Here is a 16,261-nt window from a genome sequence, read left to right as displayed (position 1 = left end):
AACATTACCGCCCAGCTAGATTCAGGTAGCATAAATCTGAAGTATGTCTAATTAGCGTGGGGATGTTACTTCCTTTAGCAAGTCCTAGTAGCTCAGGCCGAGAGACCAACCGACCAACCAAATCCACCTGATCGTTACTACCAGGGCTGGAGATGGGCAGGGTGATCAGGGCTGTGGGTTAAGGCAGAGCGTAAAGATCTGGCTATAGAACTGGCTAAGTGGGTGACTCGGGAATGCCAACTGAGAGGATGGTTTCTAGTGCAAGAGCAGAAAGTCTGGGGACAGGAGGGAGGTATGGAAGAGCCAGAGGTCACAGTGAGGCATTAACCAAATAAGCAGGTGGAGCAGGAAATCACTTCTGAGTGCTGAGAAAGGAGGAAGTCCTGATGCCACAGGCCAAGGTGACGGGAACCCGTGACATTGATGATGTCGGGCGGACAGGCTGTTGGCAAGGATGCTGGTTGTCGTGGAAGCTGGCAAAGGGTGGACAGGAAGAGTGGACGTGGTGGTGCTGTGTCCTGGAGAAAGTGTCCTGTACGTGTGTACCCGATGCATCTGAAAGTGTGATCACAGTGGCAAATGGTGCCACGCCAGCAGGGGTAGGGAGGATGGGTGCGTGGAAGCCCATCACTGGGCCCTGTGACATGGTGGTGAAGAGAAGGGGATGCCACATGAGTGTGGCGGGAGCAGCACATGTCAGCACAGGGCCACTGAGCGAAGGTGACGGCATGAGGCCAGGCTATGGCTGACGTGGAGGCCCAGCTCAGGGTGATTTGTCTCTTGTCTGTTCCCATGACCTACATGTTTGGCAAGCTAGGGAATGGGGTGGGGTGAAGAAGAAATATTACTGTCTTTTTTCTTGTTTTGTTTTTTTTTTTCTCCTTAAAATTTATCATTCTACTCTGCTCTCCGCTGCATGCCACAGTAATATATAATTACATCTTGTACCAATTTCCAGGCCCTAATAACCACGACGTATCCCCACATGTTATTCTGTTATTGTAGAGGAAGCTGCCAGCATGACTTTAATTTCACTCTCCGCTAAGGCCGTTTACGGTCTCGCCACACTGCTATAAAACCATCCACAATTAATAAAAATTAGATCGATAAGCAGCTCGAAGCATGACGCGACGCCATATGCCACAGACATTCTTGGGTTCCAGGACACTGTAAAACTCGGAATCTCAAATTTTTGGAATCTCAAGATTTAGAAAATTTGTTCTCAAAAGAATTCCCAGGAAAGAAAAAAAAACCAAAAAAAACAAAAATGTCACTATTGCATGAATCAGCATAGAGAGGTGGCTAAGAGCGTGGGCTCAGGAGCCAGACAGACCTGTGGTCAACAGGCCCAGGGGCCCACCTGGCAGCCCGACTCCTTGGTCGCATAGCTTGCACTCCTTGTCTCTAAATGGGGACTGTACCTGTCTCGCAATGTTTGGGGACTAAATAAGCCAAGGCCTGAAAGAAACTCCACATAGTAAGTGCTCAATAAATGCTATTATCTTTTTTGGGGGGAAAGGTTATTATTGCTTTTCTTTGTTCTGTGAGTTTCTCTAGAAAGTTGTTGGTAAACTTAGATTATGTTTTTCTTCGTAAGCATCATTAAAATAATAGTTGATTTCCGAGTTTTTTTCCTCACCATAAGCTCAGGAGGATACCCAAGGCAATGAATGCTATTTTATGGGTGAGTAATGAAAGATTTTGGTGGAAAACCAAGTAGGAAATGGACCCAGAAGTTGCACCTTCCCCAGTGGGCCTGGTCCCGACCTCCCAAACCCTCCTCCCACCACCACTCCACTGCCTTATCTTCAGTTGTTACAGGGACAGCTCTCGGCTACTTTCTTATCGCCTGCCTGCATGAAACATACATATGCACATACACACATGTATTCTGTCCTGTACACTGAAAATACAGGCAAATGCTACATACACATCAGCGTTGGGATATCATGGAGCCGTAATGTGAACTCCTAACGCGAAGCTTATATAAATTATAACTTGACAATTATCATTACTTGTAACTTAATAATTAATTCAAGAAGTATCCAAAATGCCATTTTCAAAGACCAATGCTATCTCATAGGTTCACCCTTGCTGGTCTTAGATTATACAGTAGAAGAGATACTTTAATTCTTAGAAATGCTTCGCTGTCCTACTTTTACAGAAGAGCTCACATCAATCCTTAGCAAAGAAAACTAGATTTCAGCTGAACTTCTACCAGGAACCCTCAAGAATTCTAAATGGAGAAAGCCACAGTCGTGATAAAAGAAGTAGAAACCCAGGCGAGAAAACCTAAAAGACGCATTGGCTCCACGTGTGGACAGTTCACAAAACCGACTGTTCTTAGAATTTGATCTTGGTCTCCAACACGGCAATGCTTGTTGTTTAATACCCTTCTGACTTCCGACCTCAGATCAGGGAATTGTTGATATGTGGACGACAGAGCCATCGGAACACGACAGGACAGAATCAGCACCCCCGTGAAGCTTCTAATACTCACTGTGGCACTCGGGCATCCGGCACGTTCTTACGAGAGGGGGGCCCGGAAGATCCCGGCACATGGTCTCGCTGAGGGGCATCCGCCGGCCTTTGGCCGTCAGCCTTTGACACACCTGCTTTCTTCTCTGGGTTCCAACACCACAGCTGACAGAGCACTGCAAAGAGAATTGTGCAAGAGTCAAATGGAGCACGAGCAGACACGGCCAGGCAGGGAACTTGATGACTGGGTGTGCCAATTGTAAGCCATTTCCTAGGCTCCAGTGTCCTTAAAGATATGGGGCTGCCCTCTCTTTTCTCCCCTCTGCTCCTTTCCGCTCTTCCCTCCTCCTTTCCCTGTTTCTTTCCCCTTCCCTCCCCTTTCCCTCTTTTTCCCTTCCTCGCTTCTGTCTTTTCTTCCTTCCTTTCCTCCCTCCCTTCCTCTCTTCCTGCTTTCCTTCTTTCTTTCTTTCTGAGATAGTAATTAATTTCCAGTAATTTTTTTGTAGTGTTTTTTTCTTTTCTGTTTTAGCAGTGGAATTGATGTTAAATTTATTTTTTAGCTATTTATTTATATAGTAAGATAACTTTGCTTTAAAAAAAAAAAACACAATACATACCCATGATCAAGTATTCAAGAAACAGGAAAGTGTAAGAGGTAAGTTTTTAAAAAAATCACCCAAACTGCTATATATACAATAACATTACTATTTGATGCTTATTGTGTACATAACATTGATATTTGATAATCATTGTGTGTACATGCAATTTAAAATTTTAATTAGGTATATTAGTAAATTTATATTTGGTATATTAGCAATTTTATTAAGTATATTTAAAAAAACTAAAGTGAAATCAAAAGAGTTGCTGAATGTCTGATCTTTTTTTCACTGTAAGTGATTAATTTCCAAAGAACCCTCTAAAGTTAAGGAAGAAGATGAAAGAAACCAACGAGATCTGAGTAGTTATTTTTAATGACATATTTTGACTTTCAAGAGTATCTACTGACTTGCTGCTAAGAAGGAAGAAGAAATACATACATTTCCATTTCCTCTCACCTCTCCTCTGCCAACTCCCCATAGTTTTCATTAAACTGTTTTGATAATATCACAATTACTGACATTTATGCACTGTTCCAAAATGCAACTGTTGGTTGATTAGTCTTAATTCTATACTCCAATGAAGAAAGTGTTCATCTTCTATCGTTTTGATCATGGTCTATACATTCTGGATTCTTTATTATGAATCGCCTGGGTATCTCACACTGCCCCTGAGGGTTTTTCAAGAAGGGCTTATCAGAATGGCATTCTCTTCTGTCTCCCTTGCTTTTTTCCACGAAGAATAACAAAGACGAAGAGAAATTCCTTGGGTCATACTTTCTTTCCCTTCGAATCGTGTGGACCCTGTTCCATTGTTTTCTTGCATTGAATGCTACTGTGAAGACATGTGAGGCCAAACAGGGAATTTTGTTAAATGTTGCCTTTTCTGCTCAGAGGCTGTGGGTTCTTTCTTTATCCAGGAAGTTTGGAACCTTAAGAAACTTCCATCTCAGTCATCCTTTGTTCTTGGCAGATGGTATACCATTATCACTTGCATATTAAACTTTTATTAAAGGAAGTGAATTCCCCTCTATTATCTCAATATTTTTCTGTTCCATTTGTTTTGTTCTTCTCATAAATACCAATTACGCTAATGTTCGATCTCCTCTGTCTGTCTACCATATCCATCATTGCCTCTACAAGCCAATTATACATCTTTACTCTTTTCCATATCGTCTGATATGAGTTATTCCGGCTTGGATACCATATCTGCTTTCAGTCATTTCTGTTAATTTTGTTGTTGTCGCTCATAGTATAACTTTTATGTCTGTTATTTTTTTTGTTTTAGTTTTTTTTTTTTTCCCTGGACTCCTCCAGTTGTCTTTTTATCTTCTTTTGGAACTCAAACTTCATCTTTAAGCCACTTTCCCCTAGACATCATGACTGTAATTCCCTCAGGAATACAGAGCCCATTTGTGGTAACTTTTTTCTGGGTGACATCTATGTGATGTCATGTCATTCCTGTGACTCTTCTTTTCTGTTCCTTTTGCCCTTCCCCTTCAATCCTCCCCTCCCCACCCCCGTTTTGATGCACAGAGTTTATGCTGGAACTTGAATGTGCCTGGTTGTTTGTCAGTAACATGGGTGGAGAGATGAACTCGGGCAGCTGACATGTTTGTTGTCTTCAACGTTTGTCACCAAATTCCTTATTTCTTTTGCCCACGTCTCTCTTCAGATTTCGGTGCTTGAACGGTTGGTGTGACTTGGACAAGAGGCTCTTAAATCACTGACTCCCTGAGGACTAACATAGCAATGGCCACCCCTTCCTTCACGCCCGGCCAGCAGGCATCCCAGTGAGGTTTCTCCCTCTGCAGAGATAGTCCCAGTGTTCTCAGGGGTGGCTCATGGTCCTTTGTCTGGTCCCTGTAGTCAATGAGCTGCTGAATAGGCCTTTCTGGACTGTCGCACTAACTCCTAGACAAATCTGTATGCTGCTTGGTGCCTGAGGAAATATCTGTCAGCTCTCCGCCTTCCCCCTCATTTTGGTCCAGATTTTCTGGTCTTTGACAGGTGTGCTTCATAATTTATAGTTGGGGATTGTGGCCATTTCATTGTTCACTGAAGACAGAGTGTTCTCCCTTTTTCATTCTCTTTGTGGGTTTTTTTTTGGTTGGGTTTCAAAGGAGGGTAATGGAACTTTTTAAAATGCCTGTTGTCATCTTTAACAGAAAGCCCTAATTATTAATATTTTTCAGTACAAAGATAAGCCTTTTGTAACCTTTTGAACAAGTAATTTAAAATTGCCATTTACCAAATTATGATTTTCTTCACAAGTCAAATCATCATCTAGGAAGTTTCCCATATAATAAAAATTTAAACTTTTTATGAAACTACCGTTGTTAGCCATTTTGTTCAAATAACACAGTGATTAAATAGTTGCCAATTATCACTCATAAGCCATTTCTAATGATAAACATTTGAGTTTTCCTGCCCGTTACAAATGGGAGGATCACTGGTAAACTTTTTTTCTGAACAGAGGTCTTATGTGACCTTGTGTCTGCTAAGTTCAAAGTCGGACTGCCATTAGAGAACGTTCAGCTCCCAGAGAGAGAAGATGACAGAACCAACACCATTAAATTCACAAAGCAGCAACCTTATGCCAAAGCATCTGAGGTTTACTCTATAGAAATCTGTTCAATTCCTCAGGAAGAGCTAGTTTGTGCATCTTTGTAAGCTGTTGTCTGTGGCCTTTGAACTTGAAGGTCAGAGGGACAGGATGTAAAATCCTGGGCTCACATCTTTTTTCGAGTATATTCAGTACGTTGCTCCACAGTTTTCTCGCATAAAGTGGTATTGCTGAGAAGTCTGACACTAATCGTATTTCCTTTCCCTAACACGTAACTTGGCGCTTTTTCCTGGATACACAAATACATTTTTTTATCTTTAAAATCCAGTCATTTTAGAATGTCTTGATAGTCACAGTTCTGGGTCAATTTTCCCAGGTATGTGGTACGACCTTTCAATATGGTGATTTGAGGCTTTTATTTGAAGTTGTGTTATTTGTTTTGTTTTTCTCTTCCTGGGACTCTAATTATATATACATATATTTGTTGGATTTTTTTCCCCTGTCTTTTATATCTATGATTTTTGCATGAATCCTTTTCATTTTTCTTCGATTATTTTCCTCCCTCATTTCCCTTATAACCCTTCATTCTTGTGTTCTTTCTGGTTGAGTCTACATTTCTGAAATTTTTCCCCCTCAGTTTCCTAATTCTTTCTAGAACCCTGTCAGCTGTCTTTTCATATCACTGTTATTTATTCATCTAATTTCTGAGTTTTTCTAGTTCTGACTTGTTTCTATAGTTTTCTTAATTTCTTTTAGCTCATTTTGTAACAGTAAGTTATATTTTTATCGGCCCCAAGGCCAGATTTTTCATTCATTGGTATGTCACTGATACTTTCATCTTACAGTATCTTTATATGGGTTTACTGATGCTCTTATTTAAATGAAACAGAGTTTTATCTGTCCCTTTAGGAGAGTACAAGGGGGTAAAAGTGTTTCAGGGTAGTGATTTTCACTGTCAAGGGCTCCTTCCTCTGGTCTCAAAAAGAAGCGCTCAACAATTTGGCCCTTGTTGTGAGATTTGTACTTTCTGGACCGTTCCAGTCCCAGGGATCCAAACATTCGCTTCCTTTACCGCTTGTGAGCCTTCTCAGGTGTTTCTGAAGTCCTGAAGGATGGGAGCTGCTCGGGGGCTCTCCCCATGACCTTTCTCACACTCAGCCACACACTAGGCCCCGTGATCCTGTCTCAGCTTCACCGACTCCTCTCAGACCTACCTGCTGAGGTTCGAGCCAGAGCAGGACTGTCTCCCTGCCGTGGGCCTCACTGCTGATGTCTACATTCCAGGGCTCCCGGCCTTGTCTGTCCGCCTTTTTATCTCTGCCTAGCTGCTCAACTTGCAGCTTCTACACAGTTTCTGCTACATATTGGATACGGTTTGGCCTCACTTACCTATATCACTTTTGTTAAAACTGTTATCTGTGTGTGTGTGTGTGTGTGTGTGTGTGTGTGTGTGTGTTTCTTTCCTTTGGCAATCCCAACTGCTCTATTATTTGCTTTTTTAAAGATATCCCAAATCCTGGGGATATCAAACAACTCTGCTGTGACCATGAGTTTGCTTCCCTAGAAGATTTCCTAGCTTCGTAAAGGAGCTACCATCTAAATGTTGATAATTCCCCAAATTATAACTTAATGCAGATCTCTGTGGAGCAACAATTCTTCAGCGATACCTTTACAGATCCTGAAACTACACGCATTTCAAAAGTAAACTCATTTTCTCTTCCTTTCAAGTTACCTTTCGAATATATTTTTCCTTCTCTAATTAATTTAAAAATTAATGCTATCTCTATCCATTAACTATCCAAGACAGAAACCTGAGACACCCTCTTTTTCACTCATTTATTATTAATTTGATTCCCGAATCTGTCAGTTATATCTCTTACATATCATTCAAAACTATTTACTATCCTCTATACCAAGTGCTCCAATATCTCATCAGTTTTACTTCAATTTCCATCTAACCAGGTCTCTCAAGCTCTGGTTCCTTCTTTTCCTAATACATTGTCCTCATTGCAGCCAGAATTACACGTCCAAAGCCTGCACTTTACTTCCTTCTTCAAACACCTTCCACCATGTCCTCAATTTGGAAATCCGTGTGTCCCAGACATACCTTCAGCTGTTCTTTGTAAAAGTTCTCCCTTACAGAGATCTTTTCCTTTTTTCTTAGCATATGGATAAGTTTCAAAAACTGAAAGTTGGCAGGTCAGAGGTGACGAAGAAGTCAGAGGGGACGCCAGTGTGGGCAAGATGCTGGTGCACTGACAGAGCAGGAAGGAAGGTGGGGGCCTGGATGAACAGTTGTCCCTTTGCTTTCCCATGATGAGGATGTAAGCCATTTAGAGAGCTGGGAACATGGTACCGAACATAAGATTAGAGACTATATTCTTGGAGACAGAGAACCACACGTAGAGGTTAGAGAAGCCATCAGGATACAGAATCAACTATGGAGGAGGGAAAAACGCAGTGATGGACACCAAAGGGTCAAATACTGAGCTTTTGGGAGATTTGGAAGAAGACCGAATCAATAGAAAAGATGCAGTCAGGTAAGCAGGAAAAATAAAAAGCACCACGGGACACCGTGAAGCTAGAATGACGACGGTAGACAAAATGGTCAAATGCTCCATCCAAGTGTAGAGAGTAAAAAACTAGGAAAGGCTACTGGATTTCAGTCTAGGATGGGGCAACAATACAGGGCAATGGGGTGCAGATCACAGAAATCCACTATTTGGGAAGACCACCCCATATATGAGTCAATGCTCCTCTCTTATAACTTGGAAAGCAGTGTAAGAATTGACGCTCCTGTCTGCCTAAAACTTAGTTCAGATCTAAGGAAACCAAGGAAAACAAACGAGCCTCTGCATGAACAAAGCCCAACCCTGCCGTGAACAGAGGTTGCGTCGGGGAGAGAAGACTATTCCAGCTACAGGCCAGAGGCCTGGCCCCCTGAAAAATGGAAATTTTGGGGTGGCTCTTCAGCCTTTCTGGGGCCAGGGTTAGTGGCCAGTTTCAGTGTGGAACGGCCTCATCCAGAACCACAAGATGGACAGCTGTCCCCAAGTGAGCCATCCCGTGGCAGAGGGACTAGTCTGGCAGAAAGCTTTAGGGAGGGTGGCAATTTGGTGTCGGAATGTCTGCCAAAACAAAGCAATGAAATGAAATGAGAGGAAATTTCAACTAACAGGGCAAAAAACTGAACCCAGTAGGAAACCCAAACTGCTGGCTACATGTGTGCCGGACCAGACCCAAGTCCAAATGTCGGCTTTCGGTTTCAAGGGCTCCGAATGGCTCTGCTGTCCTGTGCACGTGGGCCACACCTGTCCCTCCCCCCAGACAGAGGCTTCCTAGAGACGTGACCTTGGCTGGGATGGGAAGAGGTCTCAATTGTGCTTGGGCTGGCCTCTTGAGGGGTGCACGAGCTTGCTTTTTCCCTGATGAATGGTCGCCTAGGGAAATGGCCGGCCTCAGGTCCAACCCAGCTCAGGTGTGGAACCTTCTCTTTTGTCTCCTCTTGTTTCTCCCAGCAATCGCCCCCACTCCCCGGACCTCCTTCCCCGCAAATCACAATGAAAGATTTTCCTGTCTTGTGTTAGCATGTCTGAGCTTTTCTAAAGAGCATTATTTCAACACCATTTTGCATTTCCCCTGACTTTGCCAAGACTTCGAAGGAAGAGTATCTACCCGCTCAGAGCTCTGTAGGACCTTGAGACCCGTCCGTGGCCTCAAGGACACGACAAGCCAGATGGTCACACCACACGGAGGCGGAGGAAGTCGCTCCCCATTGAAATGCAATAATAACTCAGGTCGCTATGAGTTAAGGCTGGGAGATGCGATATGATTTTAGGGAGTGGAGACTTCACCACACAGGAGTCCCAGCTCTCATCTTGGGGAGGAAAGACTTAGAGGCTGAAACAAAGGAGGGGCAAGAAAGCAGGAGCTGTGAAGTTGGGAATGGTGCTTACCTTCGACCAGTCTCCCACGGTTAAATGTGGAGGGCAGTCTGTTCTGGCACAGGACTTATGAGAAGATGCCTTGGGTCCTTGGCACAATTCATCTGAGAGATTCAGAAAACTGCCATCTGTTAACAGCTGCCGACAGGTGACTCTGCGATTCTGAGTTCCCCCACCACACGTCCTGGAACACTGCAAAGATGGAAGGAGGGGAGTCAATGCAGAGTTCTCACGATCACAGCCTGGCGGGTGCACCATGAAGTCACCAGGCTGCCCTACCTGCTGCCATTCTTCAATGTGCCAGCTAGGAGGGCAATCAAACTGATTGCAGGCTTGTAAGGCGTGGGGCTTTTCATCTCTGCATTCCTCGGCAGGGGCGGGCGGCTCCCCGGGCTGCAGGCAGTACACATCTCGGGTCTGGATTCCAACACCACAGGTAGCTGAGCACGGCCCCCAAGAGCCCGTGTGCCACCTGTGTCAAAAAAACAAAGTGGGGAAGTGGGACTGTCTGATGAGACCACGTTTCAAGTTCCCTCTGGACCTGCAGACTTCACACTCTGCACAGAGCAGATAGTCATAGCAGCTTCAGCGATTCAAGTACACAAAGATAACGTGTGAAGGCAAGAAATGTCAGGCATGCGTTTGAAGATTTTATCCATTTGGGAAAGTCCAGAGTAAAAAGCAGGAGAGTCTTCCCCATCCTATCACTGTGTACCAATAATAAAATCATGGTTTTGTTTGTATAAAGCCCCAAGGCAAACATGATTTATACAAGCTTCAGAAGACATTTGAAATGCTTAAAAGCACACTTCAGAAAAATCTTCAGGGCACCTGGATTCCTTATTTGGACCATCCCTAAGAAATATTATTTTGTGTTACAATTGGATTTACTACACATATAGATAACGTGATTCCTTTCCAATAAGATCTTGGGGAAAACAAACAGGTTTTCTCATGACACATCTGTAAAAATGAAAAACCAAGGCAGCTGATTTGGGTATAGATTTCCACGTTGCCTTCCAGGAAGACTCTCTCACCTCAGGCTCCCACCAGAAGCACAAGTGCCTAGTTTCCGGCACCCAGACTAACCGCAGGTAGTGTCACGGGAAAAGCCTCTGCCCATCTGATGGGTGAAAAATGTTGTGCATTATGGCTATTATAATTTGGGGATATTTTATTATTAGCAAACATGAATTTTTAACTAGTTGCAGTAGAGATATATCATGAGGTAGCAATTTTAAAATGCTTCAAATGTACATAAAACGATGTCTAGCAATAAATTAAATCATATTTTACAAGATGGAAGGAAGGAGACAATCTACATGTTTAACAATAAAGAGCAAAATAAATAATTGCCTATTCATACAGCACAATGCTAGCAGCATTATTTATTAAAATAATAAAGTAGATGTATAGTTATTGACATTGAAGTACATTTATGATATACTTTTATTAGAATAAAACTCATAAAATATCTTACAGGGCATAATCATATTGTTTTATGCATTTATAAACGCTTGCAGGAAAAAGTCTGGATAATTATACATCTAAATGTTAACAGTGATGTTCTCTAAATTACAGGACTTTTATTTTCTTTATTCGCGCCAGTATTTTTTCTGATTTTTCTTATAAATAAGCAGTCATTATCAGAAAAAATAAGTTACATCTTTGAAAAAAATTAGTGTTCATCTAAAGGTGATTTTCAGTATTTTTCATTTCTAATTTCCCATAACAAATATTTTTCTTGTGTAAATAAGGGGAAAAATAAAAAATGAAAAAATAGTATTCAAGACACATATAGCAGGACAAAAAGTAAAATTTTTATTTAGGAAGGCAAAAGTTTACAATGAAGATATAATGATTATACAAGTGGCAGACCGAAGAAAAAGTTCAATTATGTATGAAGTAGTAGCTAAAAGATATCAGAAAAATTGAAGGATATATAATAAAAAATTTTAAAAGCTGTAAAATACTTCTCTAAGCCCCTGGCATACCAAGAAGGCAAACTTTAACATGAATATAGAGAATTTAATAATACATTTGAAAATCTTGATGAAATAGATAACTTCTTCAGGAAACTATACAAAAGTTCTATTTAAGAAAGGGACTAGATCCTGCTAATTTTGTGTTTGAATACCTATAAATTTTTTAGAAACAGGTGAATTCCCATGTTATTTAAAATGTTCCAAAATAAAAAACAGGATTAAAATATTTTAATGCATATTATCTATCTAAGATAAACCTGATCACAAAGGCTGACAAATACATAGAAAGAAAAAAATTTTTTACACATGATTATATATGCTAAGTCCTAAATATAAGAGAAGTATAAATTCTAAGTAAAACAGAAGCAAAAGATCAAAATAATACAGAGCATATGCTATGGACTGAATGTCTGTCTCCCTCCCAAATTCCTATGTAGAAGCCCTAACCTCCAATGTGATGGCATTGAAAATTAGGTCTTTGGAGGTAATTAGGGTTACCAGAGGTCATGAGCGTGGGGCCCTCATGAAGGGATAAGTGTCCTTGTAAGAGGAAAAACCAAAGACCTTCTCTCTCTCTCCGCCATGTGAGGGCACAGTGAGAAGGTAGCCAGCTGTCTGCAAGCCAAGGAGAGACCTCTCCTTAGAACTGAACCTGCATGGCACTTTGACCTTGGATTTTTCAGTGAGAAAATAATTTTTTGTGTTTAAGCCCCCCAGGCTATATTTTGTTGTCACAGACTGAGTTGACTCATACAGGATGCCTTCTGACCACAATGGAACTATATCAGACAACCCCCCAATACTTAGAAATTATGCAATAAGTTTTTAAATTACTCATGGGTCAAAAAAAAAATCACAACGGAAATTAGGTAGTCCTTTTAAACGCATGTTAATAAAAATATGAAATGTCATCTGTGGGTTGCATCTAAAAATCATGATTAGACAACAGCCTTAAATGCATATATTAAAAAGAAAGGCCGAAAATAATCAAGTATCCATTTCAAGACATCAAAACAGAACAGTAAATTAAACCAAGAAAGAAGAGAGAAAACAAAAAAGATAACATGAATGAACTAGAGAACAAAATTTGGCTATCTGAAAGAGTAACAAATTTGAGAAATTCATAGTAAATATCCTTATTTCATCCTTGAAATAGTGTTTCCCTAAGTATGCAAGTCTGGGCTGACAGTCATTTTCTGAGACATTTGAAGATAATATTCTATTACTGTCGATAAGAAGAAAACCATCAGTTTTTGTTCTCATTCTTTTTGCAGATCTTTTCTCTCTAGATGTTATCGAGATACTTTCTTTGCCTCTGGAGTTCTAAGGTTTAACGACCATGTGTCTAGGTGTGTATTTCCTTTTATTTTTCCAGCTTAGGATTTGTTGTTGTGACTCCACACTCCTTTGGAAGGGCTTTCAGGATATCTAGTCCAGTACAAGGCTAAACGTGGATGTCCACAGTCACATACTGAAAAGCAGTTTACCAAGTTTAGCTCTTGGGTGTGCACAAGTTTGCCTCCGTACTCTGAAGCTATTATTCCTTTGTTTTCTGGAAACTCCAGTTGTTAATAAGTTCTTTGCAGTTAATGCATCTTTCATGCTTTGTAGCTTTAAAGATTTTCTTGTCATCCGTGATTTTCTGCAGTTTCACTATTAAACACCTAAGTGGGGATTTCTTTTCATTTATTTCTCTTGATACTAGAAGTGGCTATTTTTTTCTTAAGTTTTAGTAAACAGTTTATTTCATATTTTGCTTCTCTGCCATTACCTCACATGTCTTAACTTTCTCTCTTCTCCCCAAATCTTCAACTTTCTGTGCTTTGATTCATTTGACTTTCCTCAGCACTACCTTCAAGTAACCAATTCTTTCTCAAATTGTCTATAGTTTATTCTTTTATTTCACTGACTTTTTCATTTCTAGGTGTTTTCTTTTCAATTTGTTATTTTTAAGGCCTATTCTCACTACATCTCTGCCTATTTCTGCTTCATAATTCCTAGTTCTTTATATGGATGTTATTTATTCATTCATATGTAATAGCACTGACTTTAAAGTCTTTTTCACGTTGTCCTTCTATTTTAATTTCATCTGGAGTCAATTCATTTTTCAGTTGTGGAATCTGAAAATCCTAATTAACTATCTTCATTAGGATTAGATTTTTTCATGTGTTTTGGAGTTACATTTTGCAGGCTCAAGTTGAAGAAAGGTTTCTCTCTCTCCACCTCTCTTTCTCCTCCTGTCTCTTAACCGTCTCTGTCTACAGTTTTCTTTGCCTCCATCTGGGTCTCCAGCCTGGAACAGGCCTCCCATGAACAACAAGGCCCACGGCACTGTAAGGACAGTGCAGATCTGCTCACTGGGCCAACATGCAATCTGGGGCTGAGTCTGAAACCAGCACCCTCCGTGTTGTCCCCCATCTCCCTGCGTCAGCAGCCTCCCAGAAACCATGGATTTGGGTCGTGATCAGCAGCAGCTTTTTATCTGCTTCCATTCACACGGAAGTAGTGACCTTGGTCCTTTCTCATGAACTAGAAGACGGATGTGCCGCCCCTACTATCCGTAGGCACGACCTCTCATTTACCCCGACTGCTTTGGGGCCTCAAGCCAGAAGAGGCACAGGTCCCGTTCCAGTCACCACTTCACTCTCCCGCCCCTTTCCCAGCCCAGTGGTTGTTTTCAGGATTCTGCCCCTTGGCATGTCATTTCAATTGCCCCATCTTTATACATCGTCTCTCACTGATTTGCATTGGGAGCAGCATGTGAAAGTAAAACACTGTCTTACCTGGAGGCCTACTGGTTACAGTCTAACTGATTATATCTACATTTCCAGTAGCGTTAGTGGCGAGGGAAATCACCAACAGTAGATCTCTAGGTCGTACTTTGAGGACCATCGAACTCCATGGCTAAGTAATTAGAAGGCTTTGGTTTCACTATCAAAACAGTGGAGCAGAAGGATGTACCTTATGTGGAGTGACTTCAGGATGCTCATTTTTCAAGAAAGTAAAGCTAGAAGAATCAATTAGAGGCACAAGGGACTGGAAATGGAACCTTTTTTAATCCAAGAACCAGGTAAAAATTTTTTATGACTACACAATGGGCTAAATACGGAATTTTTTAAAATTCAAGGACTGGGTAACTAGTTGGTACAGAAACACATCTTGCTTGCCCCTCATTTTCCTACTTCCCGCCCTAGCAGGGTTGAATTCTGTCAGAGATGAAGGCTCTCCTTAAACCACTGGGGCCGTGATGTAACCCTGCATGTTTCTACCAGTGCTGGCTCGCTCCTGGAAAAAGCAAACTCCATAAATAGCAGACACTCAGCAGTTATAGCATAGACCAGGGAGTAACCCCACAGAGCAAATAAACACACAACACCCTACCTTGGATGGTCCAGCTAATACATCAAATACTCTTGCCTTTGGGTAAATAAAGATCCACTGACCGTCCAACCCAACCTCCGCGGTAAGTTTCACCCTGGGGCGATATTTTACTGCGATTGCCCTTGGAGTCAGTAAATATTTGTATGGAAAATATTATGCAACTCCCTGTTCCTGTTATTCCTACACCACTGGTTTCTAGAACCTAAAACATTTTTGTAAACTTACCTTTATTTTGGCTTCAACCCTTTGTCTCTGCTGTTCTTTATTTATTTTTTTTCCAATATAACTCTCAACCTTCAAAAAGTTGATTAAATCTGCCACTTTGAAATGAGGACTAGTGTATCCCTCTGCATAAACACAGACCCTTCCTTTTGCAAAGTGGCCAAGACATATGTGCGCTCTATTATTCCTGCTTGGACGCTCCTGTGGAGGGTCATGCGCCCGAGCTCTTGCTGAGGTGCAGGGACGTGGGGCAGGAATACCGCCCACGGCTGGGGCACCAAGAAAGCAGCCTGTGTCCTTCAGGGCCCCGAAGACACAGTGTCTACACTAGTTAAATCTCGATCTGATTTACGGAGCAAAGGAAGGCCAGCCATGCAACCCAAGCTCAAGCCGGCCTTGACCTCCTGGGCAGCTCAAGCAAAGGCTCTTGTTCCTAGAACGAAAACAAGCCCTGAGTATTGAAAACTATTCATGAGAAGACATGGAGATAATTGCCACAGGCCCAGGCTTAGTGCTGGAGGTGGGACTGGAAAGCGAATTGGAAAGCACTCCTCAACAATGAGAGGCTGGAGCTGACACAGGGACCTGGCTGATCATTGAGTCTAACACCTTTCATTGTTACTGCGGTTAAGAAACTAGAGCTGAGGGACGTGTCTGAAATTCCTGGACTGATGCACTCTACCCATGTCCCTGAGCCATTCCCAGTTCTCTGTGGACTTTATGAGTTCCCCTCTATCGGCGTCTCATTCCCCATTTCCCATTCTGTTGGACTTGCTTGTACCAGTGAGAGAAGTGAGCCAATAATTACTTTTATGGGAGAGAAGAGCTCTAGGCAGAGGGCATAGAATGTGTACAAAGGCCCAGAAGACATGAATGAGCAAGAGCATGGGTCATAGGGAAAATGTACTGTGGCTACTGAGCAAATTCCTTGGAGGAGGGTGGGATAGGAGAGAGAGATATGTGTGAGGGTGGTGAGGGTGGTAGTGTCAGGAAATGTGGTTCAAGAACCTAAAACTAGGGTCACAAAGGATTTTATATGCTGTTATGGGTTGAATTATTTCCCCCAAAAAGATGTCCTAACCCCCAGCA

General features: G+C 41.8%; 1 protein-coding gene across 2 annotated transcripts in view; it reads right to left on the bottom strand.

The window, feature by feature from the left end:
• Positions 1–16,261, bottom strand: part of ADAMTSL3 (ADAMTS like 3) — a 187,823-nt gene that overhangs the window by 40,133 nt on the left and 131,429 nt on the right. For both annotated transcript variants that reach the window (XM_019743525.2, XM_019743526.2), the window contains exons 18-20: positions 9,864–10,056; positions 9,597–9,776; positions 2,501–2,654 (exon numbers count right to left, since the gene is read on the bottom strand). In XM_019743525.2, coding sequence (XP_019599084.2) covers positions 2,501–2,654; positions 9,597–9,776; positions 9,864–10,056 — 527 coding nt within the window. The remainder of the gene's footprint in view (positions 1–2,500; positions 2,655–9,596; positions 9,777–9,863; positions 10,057–16,261) is intronic.

This window comes from Rhinolophus sinicus, linkage group LG13 (genome assembly GCF_036562045.2).
Source record: "Rhinolophus sinicus isolate RSC01 linkage group LG13, ASM3656204v1, whole genome shotgun sequence".
Taxonomy (NCBI): Eukaryota; Metazoa; Chordata; class Mammalia; order Chiroptera; family Rhinolophidae; genus Rhinolophus; species Rhinolophus sinicus.
The sequence above is the reverse complement of the archived record's forward strand: the minus strand, read 5'-3'. Positions and strand labels throughout refer to the sequence as shown.